We start from the raw sequence: 13,627 nt of genomic DNA, 5'->3' as shown, positions 1-13,627 counted from the left end.
GGCAGCTATATACTGCACTTCCAAAAGCGATACACATTAATAATACCTGTCTTTAATACATGACACACTTTCCCTACCCTGGCAGTCTCCTCTTCTTTAGAAGTAACAATGACAAAGAAATACACCACCATATTAGTCGTTGCAATGGGGCCAATCGGGTGGGGTTCTTGAGGACCAGGACATACAAATAAGAACCAAACTGCTTGTTAATAAGGCAGTTGTCCTTCACACTGTATGTATGGCATAGAGAGAGAATACAACAGTATTATAATCAAAGCTCTGCAGAGATGTCTCTGGAAGACCTTGAGAATCAGCTGGAAAGACAAATGCACAAACTTATCAGTGTCCTCGAGGAGACAAACACTAACTGCGTTGCCACCAGCATCATATAACACCAGCTCAGATGAATGAGAGAATGAGAATACCTGATTCAAGTCAATCAAAACAGACTGTCTACTTCCAGCAGATCAGCAGGAAGTCAGAAAAACAGTTAGAAGTAAAACATCAGGATCAACCTGAGAAAGTTCAATATCACTACATATACCACATGCTACTGTATGAAAAGCTGAAGTTCTAGGATTGACTTCTTTAGCCTCTTTATGTCATGATCAAAACATGGAGCCTCGACTGTGCCTGATGTACCAGGTACCTGCCAGGTTGCTTCAAGTGCTTGGAAAAAGTCTCCATCATATTCAGGTGGTTCTAATCAGGATGGGTCAGTAGTTGTCACTGCTTAGGAACCTGAAAACTGGGTATTCCTAAAGTGTGTGTGCTAAGTCATTGAGCCTTGATGGATAGCAGTGAGAGGCTCAGCATTGTTCAAAAGCTTTTATGGGTGAAAGTGTACTGTGCAAGCAACATATCAATAACTTGACTGGGAGCACTTACCTTTCCAGGCAACAAAGTTGCTGTTTTTATTGTAGTTCCAGTGGAGGAAGAGACCACGCATGAAATTATACATTTCAGCAATGACTGGACGACTTTTGAGGAAATCAGTCACCATGCTGGTGATATCAGAGATTGGATTTATGAGGTATGTGTCCAGAGTTGATGGTTTAGTGTCAGCCTCTGTCAAAAGAACACAACATCTCAGTAATACATACAAAATATTCAAATGTATTATGTATATATGTTATATACAATGAATTACTGTAATTACCTAAGACAGTTCTTCAAATGATTGAGATGGCAATATTATATATTTTTTTTATTGTCAACAATCCCATCTTGCCTATAATAAATTGATCTCATGAACACATCTTGGGTATCTTGGGAGACATATTCCTTCATTATGATGAATATGGGCACTGCAGTTTAATTTTAGTACATCCTGCATACATGTCATATTACCATATTGTAAGTAGGGGCTTGACCAGCACTTTTAAAAGTGTCTTGTGGAAATGTTTTTTCTTAATGTATACTTAAAATCCATATTCACTCATGTATACACACTGATCTGCACTTAGATAACATGCTCTTGACTTTGTGTCCTCCTTAGATAGCAGTGTCCTTACATGCTAGTGTAAGGCTGGGTCTAAGGTCCCCATAAACCTTGATTCCACATATACTGTATCGTATGAGCTTGTTAGTGGAAAACTACTGAGAACTGTTTATTAGACTTATTAGAGATTTTAAGGTTAAACACAGAGAAGTGCTTGAGGAACAACCCCTCCCTCTTTCATCCTCTCTAAAACCAACTAAAATTGTGAAATAGGGAGGGGCCACAGAAAACTACTGAATTGTGGCTTTACAATAAACAGAACCAAATGAGCTATAAAAGAAGGCTCCTGCGGACTTGTAACTCAGCACACTCTCCACGGACCGGCCATTGCTGTGTTGTATCTGCAGTAGTACAGAAGCAGAAGAAGTACAGAAGTGCAGTAAAGTTTTTATTGCATTGAACTCTACTGGAATCATTTTCTCTGATTTTCGAAAATGAATTTTTGGGCATTAATAAAATTGTGATTTGGTGGACTTGAAGACTTTCGGCCCAACTGAAGGTTTTTTCCAACAGTTTACCCAAGAACAGGAACTTCACAGCAGCCATGGCCACCATGCCCACTCTGTTTGGCCTTCTGTCCCTCAAAAAACGTATCTGCCCTTAAGCCACAGTTACCTTGATGCCCCACCCACACTGCCACAGCTGATTTTGATGCTTTCTCCTCTGCCTCTTCACTGTGAAAATGGTTTTCAGACAGAAGTGTCTTTTCTCCTCTTCACTGCACTGCTGGATGTCCTGTCTTTCTTGAACTCATTATATTCTGACCTCTGACTGACGTCCAGTGTTTAGCCTGTATTTATACCGTATTTTGAATCCTGTATTTAGTATTGAATAAGGAAAACCCTATTCATTCCTGTTTGATTCATCTTTTTAAAAATCAAAAGTATATCTTGGTGAATTGTTTTTAAAGATTCATGTTTTCAGTTGGAACAAATAGAATAGTATTAAGTGACGCAGTGTAGGGAAGTTGGAAAGTATTGAGGAATTGAATAAGGTGCCGTTGGCTTTATCATTTTAATAGGATTTGAGTAGAAGAGAATTATAGAAAAAACAGTCTATTTCTTTCATCTCTGTCACTCTCTCTTCTAAAAAGTTTTTCTTTTGACTGATTTTAGTCAAGACAACATTACACAGTAAAGTAACATAGCCATGACCTCAGCCACAGACTGCACAGAGTTCACCTCAATTATATGAGAGGTTATTCAAGAGGAAATTGGCATAGCATTTGATTCAAAACTGCAGCCAATTAAGAGGAAGCAGTCACAGACAGTGACCACCAACTGACTGAAATGGAGATTAAATATGCCATTCTACACTCAGAAAACATCTCATTGAGAGAGAAGATCCAACATATTGAAGACCACAGCTGCAAATTTAACATTCAGATTATTGGGATTCCCTGAGTTAAACTGAGACATATGATCCATATATTCTTGTTAGAGGGGTTTTGTTTTAGCTATGAGGAGCGATGAGGAGGTCATCTTACTGAAGTCTTATAGTCCTAATTATGAGGATCCCAAATTTCTTAATGATCTCAGCAGCTTATATCTTTATACGCTGACAATATCTTGTTGTATCTTCATGTCCTTGTAAATTCAAAACCAATTGTGTTATCTTTATTTGAAAAGATAACAGACATGGGAGTGGGAAAGTCAAAGCTGAGATAATGTCAATTTCCTACTGTGACTCTATCTCACTGAAGAATCAATTCCATTTAATAATGGTGCATCAAATCATCATATCAGAGGACATTTTTTAGTTTGAGTTACCTAAAACAATACACCTAACAATATCTAACAATACTAAATAAAATATTGGTGGAATTAAAGAGGATTGATCAGTTTCTCATTTCTCTTAGAGTAGAGTCAACATGTCTGTTTTGCCACAGTTTTTATATATTTGAAAATCTTCCAAATATTCAACCACAGTCTTCTTTTAAAAGGGTACAGAGTTGGGTGTCTTCCTTTATTTGGAACAATAAATCCCCACAAATTTGGATGACAGTGCTGTATTTACCGTATGTATCTGGTAGCCTGAAGCTTCCCAATCATTATTATTACTTTTTGTCATTTCAGCTCGCTCAGATCAAACAGTGCTTTTTAAATACTTCATTTTCATGGAAAAGGACAGAATACTTGGAACTTGGAACATTTACCATACATTGATTTCAAAGAAGTGGATAAAATCACCTGAATCCTGTTATACTAAATAGCCTAGAATGTTTTGCTTGATTTAAGGGTGATGCATGCAAACCTTGGTATGATAAAAGTAGAAGCGATTTTTGCTCACTTGTTTGAAAGTTTTACTTGTTTTGCTCATTTGCTCTGTTTCAACAGAAATATGTTCCTTTTTCCAATTTATTAAAATTTTCTCAAGGAAGGCATAGTAAATAAGGCATAGTGAGCTGGGCTCTCTTCAAGAACATAACCAACAAAAAATTGATGTCATATTAAATAATAAGGAGAAGAATGTTATTTATAATACCCTTATTGAAAGTTTAATGTAAATACAGATTATTTAAGACAGAAGTGGGAAAAGGATCTTCATATACAGCAAGAGGATTGGTTTTATATTTGTAGTAAGGTTCATAAATATTCTGAGAATCTAAGGCATGAACTACTTCAATTTAAGATGATACATAGGGTTTATTACACTCCATACAAATTAAATAAAATGAACAGTGAGATGTCATTTCTCTGCTGGCATTGTAAGAGACAAAAAGGCACATTTTTCATATGTTTTGGTTATGTGACTTATTTATTTTGGAATTCTGTTCAATTCTGTCCAGTTAATATCTCAGTGTTTACATCTATCTATTCCCCTTTCTCCTTGTTACCCTCACTAGTACGTCTGACAAGTGGAATAAATATGAAAGCACATAGATCTTGCCTTGCTGACAGCTTGGAAGTGCATAGCTTTACATCTGAAAGAACCCAAAGACCCAGTAATAGTCCACTAGTCCACTAGTCCACTAAGAGTATGAACTCTCAAGCTACCTTACACTGGATAATATTTATTACAAGAGTAAAGGCAGAAACTATTGCAATATCAAACATTATTTTTCTTACACTGATATTGGGGAGTATGATAACAGTAGAATCTGAGTGCAATAGTTTGTCTTTTATCTTGTTTGTTGTTTTTTTATATTTTGGGGATATAACATGTCTGGATATAGACTAGATGGTGCTCTAATTGTTTGGAATGGGCTTGACCCTCATTTAGGCCTTGTCCTCCTTTGGTGTAATTCACCTAAAATCATATCATGGTGATATGATTTTTTTTTTTACATCATGACACTTCTGCTGTACTTCTGCAGTTTGGATCGTTGATAGGCAAATTTGACTTAAATTGATAAAGTGAAGTATGGTGGGAGGAATGTCTGATTTTAAATGTTTTGTTAAACATCGCTCTGAGCATTTTCAATAGGTTCAATGAAATGAACATTAGTCTATTGTGATTGTCATGATTTAGATTTTGACCATGTTGTCCAGCCCTATACCATTATTACTCTTGACCTTTATTCTTTCGTCCATGTTGTCACGTGTTATTTCTCATGATGTGTTTTCCTTGCCTTGTTTTGTTTGTTTTGTTTTGGGGAACTTGAGATGTGGGGAATGAAAATTATCTGTGTATATTCCTGACAAGTCTTGTAGTTGTACCTATGTTGTTGACATCTGGTCCGAGCCAGGAGCTCCAAGAAGGCTGAGACCCGGTAACAGCTGCCCACAGCTGGGTCAGGTTGACAGAAAAGGCACTGCTAAATATTCCTGATAAGATTGAAAAATAAAGATAAAATCATTGGATAACTTTAAATTCATATTGTAGCACTGGGCACTGGCACTGCAACAGAAACAGTGGTCTTACCTAGCAGGTAAGGGATGCGAACTTCTGGGAGTTTCTTGATGATATGACCAAGGAAGAAATGACTCCCAAAGTCTTCACTTCGGACAAACGCCCCATACTTCTGGATGCCTACTTCATAGGGGGTAAACTCACACCACTCTGCCAACAAAATTTGTATTAGGATAACAAATTCAATCATTCATTCACAATTTTCATTTTCAGTTATTTAGTTGTCTAAGGGGTGTGTGTATACATCCTGAATCTTAAATTAAAGCTGCACCTGTTGAATATTCCCACATCCCAATGGTTGGCATTACTTTAGTATTCAATTCAGCTGCAGCACTGATAAGATATTTCATAACTTAGCATTCATAGGTTTCACTTCAGTTCCACGTCATCAAACCTGCAGGGCATATAGTTCAGCTATCAACACTTTCATTTGATATTCTGTGTTGTTGGGGTTCAATCACCTTGCACAAAATGTTTTCGGGAATACATTATAATTTTCAATCATTACATTCATTAAAATTAAAATAAGAAGATTCCTCCAGGATATTTACCAGCTTCAGACTCACAGCCCTCTAACCCATCCTTCATATTGACAGCAGTGTAAATGGGTAAAGGGTTTTGACCTTCATTCACTGCTCTCTGCTGGTCAGACAGGGTACTGGTGACTTTCTGAAATTCCAATCACATATAATAAATGTTATTTGGAAAAAAAAAATCACGTCTTTGCACCTTAATTTTAAGCTGTCAACATAATATTCAATTCAATTCAAAAGTGATAAAAGAAAATATTGTGCTTACTTTCTCAAAAACAAGATGTTCTAAGATCAGACCCCACATATCAATAAGTGTCACTAAGTGACCTTCCTTTTCTTTTTCTGCCATTTCCTCGCTGTAGTACTGCAGCTTCCCAGGAGCGAAGGCGCTTGAGAAGTTCTTGGTCATCTTTTCTTTCGATGCTGAGATGAAAGTGTTCATGTTCTGCTGTGACCAGTTAGCTTCCTGATACAGAGCAGACATAGCCCTGTTCACGTGGGAAAGAACAGTGTTGTTTTTCGTTTTTCAACAACAACCAGACAAACTTATACTTACTTAGATAATACAGGACAGTGTTTACCGACATTTTCTCAGTTATTAGTTGTGGCCTCTACAACAGATTTGTTAAAAAACAGCACCTATAACTTTATTTGATAGTAATCACATTTTAGTTAATGGCAGAGGTGTGGACTCGAGTTGGGTTGGGCCAATTGCCAATGGCAGACAGTCATTTCTCACTGAGCCCTCTACTGTCTTAATTCATTCATTAATTATTTTTGCTTAGCACTCAGTTACAATGGTGGCAGCAGTGTTTCTTTTTGTTAGCGTTGTTAGCCTGTTTCTTTCATTCATACCATTGTTATCTGAGCTCCTATTTTCTTAGCTTAGCTTTGTCAGTATAGCTTGCTGACTAACTTGGTGTTGCAGGCTGAAGACAACAGTTATGAACCTGTGGTGTAGAGGCAAAGACTCCTGTAATGTGGTACAGGGATGTATGTTGGATGCTCATCTGGCAGAGATCTGAGCTAGTGAGATAGTTTGAGGTTGCTGTCAGAGCAACAGTGGGAAGCAGCGTAACTACAGGGTGAACTGGTGAGCAAGTCGGCTTTTTGGCTGTGGGGCAAGCAAATCCACAAAACAACATCACCGTCCATCAGTGATGTTTCGCTGTGGACATCGCCCAACCCCAGACTCCAGTCACAAAATTGATTACTTTAAACTTGATGAATCAAAACAGACTTGAAACCCAACTTGGACTTTTGCACCAGCGACCAACTTGTGGCCCGGTCCCTCAGTAGGGGGCATCAAAAATCACATGGGGTGCCCAAGGCTTTGTCTGCTCTGTCAAAATTAGATTTGCATGCTAATTAAAGAAAGAATTTATACAAATGTCTGTATACAAAACAATTTAAAAGATGCATTATTTTGTTCTCAATCAAAATCAGAAGGCTTCTTAGTTGGGTACACCTCTGCCCGCTTTGCTGCTCTACCAAACACACAACTCTGTCCCCAGGATAACAGTGGACTTGTTATCTATAACACAGTACATATGGAGTTGCGCCTTTGTAATGTGGATAGAATGGGACACTCAATATGCTAGGCTGGTTGTTCCTGTTAAAGTTTTTGACTAGAACTAGTATTTAGAGTTGAGATGTTGGAAGATCTAAAATACATAATTAAAACAAATCAAACAAACAAATAAATTACAAACATGCTGTCTTCACTTGTAGACTATTTTTTACTGAAGAGGACAGAGGACTGTTAGAGAGCTGAACTTTATGATGTCACAGTGAAGCTGACCTTCATTTTGGATATAAAATATCATCACCTCATCATTTTATCCTATTAGATATCTGTTTGTTGTTTTGTCATAATTAGCGTATGAAATCATGGGTTATGGCCAAAAACATGTTTAGTGAGGTCACTGTGAACTTTGACCACTAATCTAATCACTTCATTTTTGAATCCAGGTGATCACTTGTGTCAAGTTTTCAGAAATTCCCTTAAGACCTTCTTGAGATACTGTATTGACAAGAACGGAATGACCTGAAAACATGATGCCTCCAGCCATAAAAACACAAGGCATAAAAGTCATTAAAAAAAGGTTTTTCAAGGTTGTTCAAAAAAACTGAATCACAGAGGCTTTTCACTGTACAGTCATCAATGTGCACAAAAAATAAGGCTACTAGTAATCGAGACATTTAACATTACAATTGTAGCAGCATAGAGGTGTTTATCCTCTATGTGATTTGCCACTGCTTGTAATGAGTGCCACTGGTGGCCATCAATGAGGTGGGCCGGTACAAAAGTGTGCTTCCACTAAATAGACGCTTTTGCTGTTCTGTCTCCAAGTCCCGTGTGTGACGGTTGTTTGGCCGCATGCCACGGGCCAGGGCATGATACTTTTGGTCCCCTTTTACATGGATTGAATGAGCATGTGAAAGTGTGGGTTACATTCTATTATTTTTGGGTTATTTGTATGAGTTTATTTGTATATTTTGATTTTGTCTGCTTGTGTAATTTCTTTGTTAATTAGGTTGATTTTCTGTAGGTAATTTGGTAATTGTTTGCGTTCTGTTTTCTTTTCTTTAGCCTTGTTCTTTTTGTTTACATTTGTTTAAATTATTCTAACTGGGCAGTTATTGGTTGAAATATTTTGTTAAGTTTAATCTTGTGACTTGCCCATTAACTGTAATTTTTGATTCATTGATTTCCTATTTTGTTTTGTTGCAACCCCCACTAATTTGTTTTATTTCCCCCCCTTTTCAGTTGCTGGAGGCCAGTGGCGGCGGTGCTGGTGTTTTGGTGGTGATATCCCCCCGTCCTGTCTGCTGTGTCCCTGGGAGTGGGTTTGTTCCCCCTGCACTCTCACCCATCCACTAGGCCTCAGCCCTGATTAGGTTTTCCCCCCTTCCCCCTTCCTGTGTGAATGTTTATTTAGTGTTTTTTTTAAAGAATGATTATTTAATAAAAACTGTATTTTAAAACCTCCAACCACGTCCACATGCCCCTTGAGTAAACGAACCTGTGTGCCTTGTAGAAGTAATTCTCTGGGTGAAATTCCCAGGGTAGCGTTGTCGAGCCCTTTTTTTGGTAACCATATTAGCTTGAAATTCTTTTACCTCTTCCTTGCCACAAACCTTGGCATTGTCGGCAGGACTACTCTTCTTGAATGGCTGAGACGTGTGTTCCTTTCTCTTTTTTTCTCTTTTTTGTTTTGTTCCTGATTGCATCTTTTGTTTTACTGTGTGCCCTAATTTTATTGTTTTTGTATGCAGATTGGAGAGCTCGGAGACAAAGCAGCAGTTGCTCCTGGTGGATCTTTGTGAGATTTTGGTGATGTGTCTACTACAGGTTTGAATTTTGGACAGGAACTTAGAGAGTTGGTTGCACAGTTAAAAGCTGGGTAATGAGCAGTTACAACAGGGACAGGCTGGCCCTAGTGTTTTACCGTCTACCTCTTTGGCACCACCTGTTGCCCCGCCCACTTCTAGTCTCCCTGTAGCAGAGAGACTGATTTTTGTGCCTAGGGATAGGAAGTGTCCCATCTTTAGGGGAAGGACAGGATAGGGTTGAGTGAGTGAATGGAGCGAGCATGAGAGCTCGGCATTTATCCCAGTTTGACCAGGCGTTTTTCCTGTTTGACCATCTAGAGGGAGAAGCCAGAGATGAGATCAAGTATCACTCTGCCACAGAGAGAGAGGACCCTGCTAGAATATTTGCCATTTTACAGGAGCTGTATGGGTGTTCGGAGTTGTATGTTGCACTGAAGGAGGTTTTCTTCTCCAGGAGGCAGCAAGAGGGAGAGACACTTCAGGAGTTCTCCCTCGCTTTGATGGGTCTCATGGAGAGGGTGAAGCAGAGCGCACCTGCTGACATGTCAAATGCTGAAGCCCTGTTGAGAGACCAGTTTGTTGAGCACGTTTTGAATATGTCTTTGCACTGCGAGTTGAAGCAGTTGGTGCGTCGGCAGCCTGACCTCACTCTGCTTGGGGTTAGAGCAGAGGTGATCCGGTGGGAGCGTGAAGGCTTGCCTGGTGGTTTGAGAGGTCGCAGTCAATCAGTATGGTGTTCAAGGTGGCTCTCAGGCTGCTGTCCCGTCCTCGTCAGTGTCCGAGATGAGGGAGATGAGGGAGATGTCAAAGTGTTACCAAGAGCAGCTTAATCAGCTCATGGGTAGCATTGCTCAGCTGCAGAAGTCCCATCAGTACAGTCGACCACCTCATACTGGCCCCATAAAATGCAGGCATTGTAATCAGCCGGGACATTTTGCACGGGAGTGTGATGGGGTATGCACTCCTCCTCGCTTGCAGTTTCCCTCACGACCCCCCTCCAATCCTGGTCGGCAGTCTCACCCTACTGCGGTGTCAGAAAACTAGTGCCCGCTGAACTGCAGAGCCACAGTTTGGGTGGGGCTGCTTCTGGCTCACAATCTGTTTCACATAACTTAGATGTGTCTGGGTTGATCTCATCTTGTCCCCATTTGAATGTGGACATGGGTGGAGTGAAGGTTCCTTGTCTGGTAGACACCGGCTCTATGGTGTCTGCAGTTTCTGAGAGGTTTTTTCCGCTAGTATCTTGAGCCTTGGGACCAGGAGTGCCTCCGTTCATGTCAGTGGTTGGAGCTTAGAGCTACTAATGGTCTGACAATTCCTTATATTAGGTGCTTGGAGCTTGATGTGCAACTTTGTGGCAAATTGCTGCCCCACTGTGGTCTTTTGGTTGTGAAAGATCCCCCTGGTGGTATGCCTGCTCAAGTGCCTGGTGTTTTAGGGATGCCAGTCACTGAGGCAGACCAGCCAAAAACCACCTTTTGTACACCTTTTGGCTTGTTTGAGTGGAACAGAATGCCTTTTGGGCTCTGCAATGCACCCAGCACCTTCCAGAGGTTAATGCAACGGATCTTTGGAGACCAACAGTGTCAGTCTTTGCTGTTGTATCTGGATGACATTGTCGTGTTTTCCTCCACTGTGGAACAACATCTGGAGAGACTGAAGGTGGTGCTGGGGCGGCTTCAACAGGAGGGCCTTAAGGCCAAGCTCAGCAAATGTTTGTTCCTCAAGAAAGAGGTACACTTCTTGGGCCATGTGATTTCTGGCAACGGCGTCTCCACAGATCCGAGTAAAATTGAAGTGGTTGCCGATTGGCCGATTCCCACTACTGCCTCAGAGCTGCGTTCTTTTCTTGGTTTTGCCAGTTATTACCAGCGGTTTGTGGAGGGATTTGCCAAACTGGCAGCCTCTCTGCATAAGGCTGTAGCTGAGTGTGGTTGCAGCAAGACTGGTAAGAAGACCGATCAATGGCTTCTCAGGTGTTGGACTGACGAGTGCCAGCAGAGCTTTGAAACACTGAAGGCTAAGCTCACCACCACACCAGCGTTAGCATTTACAGACTTTGCCCTCCCGTTCATTCTGGAGGTTGATGCAAGCCACGGTGGCTTGGGAGCGGTCCTTTCTCAGGTGCAGGCAGGCAAGGTGAGGCCAATAGCCTATGCTAGCCAGGGCCTGAGACCCACAGAAAGGAACATGGTGAAGTACAGACGGAGAAATTTAGAGAGTACTTGTTGGGTAGTAAGTGTGTTGTATACAGCGATAACAACCCCCTCAGTCATTTGTCCTCTGCTAAATTGGCCACCACTGAGCAGAGGTGGGCAGCCCAGCTAGCCTCTTTCAATTTTGAAATCAAGTACCGGTCAGGGAGGAGTAATGCCAATGCGGACGCTCTCTCTCGTCAACACCCACCCCCAACCCCAGATGTAGAGGCTATATTTTCAGGCACTGCCCTGCCCAAGCCGTTGCAGCAAGCTTTGGGGTTGAGGAAGGCTGAGGTTACCCAAGCTTCCATTGCAGCCATGCCACAGCATACCACCTCTGAGCTTTGTGCCTCTCAACAGGCTGACCCTGTTATATGGGAATTGCTGGAGTTTTGGAAGCAAAAGGCAGCATCCCAGCCGTGAGGTGTGGGCATGACTGTCCTAGTCCATGCTTGTTCACTCAAAGTTAAAAGGAGAAACTCTAAAAAAGCTCTCACTGTCTAGGTGTGAGGCTTCAGATTGATTCTTTGGGAGATTTTGGTGACTTTCTTCAGTGAGGGGGTGCTTTTTGGAACAGCCAACTGCTGAAGGTAAATCCATCATCTGCTGCAGTATTTCACCCAGGTGTGTTTGAATATAGCATAAATCCAGTGTTCTTGAAGCTTTGGTCTTTCACAGTGGCGTAGATGATGTAGGGCTGGTGGGTTTTGTAAACCCATGGGCCCTCTTGTGGTCAAACTTTTTATTTTTTTTTTTAAATGTAATGTTGCCGCGGTTGACCCTCGCAGTGGCAGGTAGCACGGAGTGTAATGTCAGACTGGGTCACTGCATTTTGTTGCATATAAGGGGGGATACGATCGGCCCCTCCCAATTTGAACTGATCCATGCGTCTATTGAATGTGATTGGCTCAGCCGCTCAGACGGTGACCGTTATTTTTCTGGAAAAAAAGAAAGAAAAAAGCAAGCAAGGTAGAGGAGATTTGCAAAGATGCTGAAAAGAAAGAAGCCACCAGAAAAAGAGATGTGTGGTGCAGATAAGCGTAGGGCAAAAAAGAAAAAGTTAATTGAGGATGTGGCCAAATGCACGAAACTGACAGATCTCTTCTGTCGTGGTGGGAGCAGCCAGGCCAGTGACGACACGGGTCCGAGCAGCAGCACGGCCACAGCAGGTAAACAAGCACTGTCTGCTGTAACACGGCGCTATCATGATCTCAGACTTGAGACTAGGGTTGTCACAAGAACCGACACTACTGGTAATCTGAAGTTGACCGAACCTGGATCCGCTCCAGGTGCTTGGTGTGGCCACAGCCACAGTTGAAGCCCATAAACATGACGCGCCATGTGTCTTTCTCTGGTCAGTTGTCATGGGAACAAGACGCTCTGACGGTGGTGCGCATTTAGATCATAATACATCCATGGTTTGGAGCAGAGACAAAACAAACGTGTGTGAATATATAAAATGGAGCTGATGGCAATAAAACAAGGCAGCTATTGCAATTCTAATCACTGTCATGGTCTATTCCTGGCTTACTTATTCCTTACTTTTTTGGCTTTTTTCTGTCCTCTATTCGAGTGTGCAATGTCAGGCCCCTTTGACCTCAAAACCCATGTTGAATACAGCCCAGTTACGCCACTGGTCTTTCACTTGACATTTTGTCTGAGATTCCAAATTTCGCAGCTTCAGTCCAGTGCATTTTATCCCTCCAGCACAGGGCACATTTTGCATCTTCATGTTTTGAAGTTCTCCCACACAAAGCTGGTGGCAGACATTGTGTTGTGTGTCTAAGTCAGATCATAGAGACACAAGTTACTGAAATGATTCATGGTGCTTTGTGCTTGTTAACCAATTAATTATATCACTCAGTGTGCTCAACCAGTAACACATAAGACCAACAAAATACACAGCTAAAGAATAATATAGCACATGCTATGATTTTCTTTTCTCTTTCCTTTCAAATGCCAATTAAATTCATTAGTCTGTGGTTATTTTAAACTGCATTTTTTCCTGCTTTGCCTCAAGATCCCTTGTCTCCGTCCCCTGTAGATGGCGCCTATACAAAGCACTAGTATTAGTTTTTAAAAGGAGTTTCAGGTTGTCATTTAAGCAGCTTTTCATCACTGACGGGAGCTGATGAAAGTCATGACCGACAGTCTTTCACATTAAAACGGTTCTGTGAAACAATGCGTATTGTATTTTATTTCATTTT

The 13,627-nt window shown here is 41.1% G+C and overlaps 1 protein-coding gene across 1 annotated transcript in view; it reads right to left on the bottom strand.

The window, feature by feature from the left end:
* LOC146315924 (cytosolic phospholipase A2 beta-like) overlaps window positions 1–13,627 on the bottom strand; it is a 55,590-nt gene that overhangs the window by 17,350 nt on the left and 24,613 nt on the right. Inside the window, exons 18-22 of the mRNA XM_084736592.1 lie at window positions 6,152–6,374; window positions 5,905–6,022; window positions 5,366–5,503; window positions 5,161–5,268; window positions 889–1,068 (exon numbers count right to left, since the gene is read on the bottom strand). Of these exons, the coding sequence (XP_084592718.1) occupies window positions 889–1,068; window positions 5,161–5,268; window positions 5,366–5,503; window positions 5,905–6,022; window positions 6,152–6,374 (767 nt within the window). The remainder of the gene's footprint in view (window positions 1–888; window positions 1,069–5,160; window positions 5,269–5,365; window positions 5,504–5,904; window positions 6,023–6,151; window positions 6,375–13,627) is intronic.

This window comes from Lutjanus erythropterus, chromosome 14 (assembly GCF_056507025.1).
Source record: "Lutjanus erythropterus isolate fLutEry1 chromosome 14, fLutEry1.hap2, whole genome shotgun sequence".
NCBI lineage: Eukaryota > Metazoa > Chordata > Actinopteri > Lutjaniformes > Lutjanidae > Lutjanus > Lutjanus erythropterus.
The sequence above is the reverse complement of the archived record's forward strand: the minus strand, read 5'-3'. Positions and strand labels throughout refer to the sequence as shown.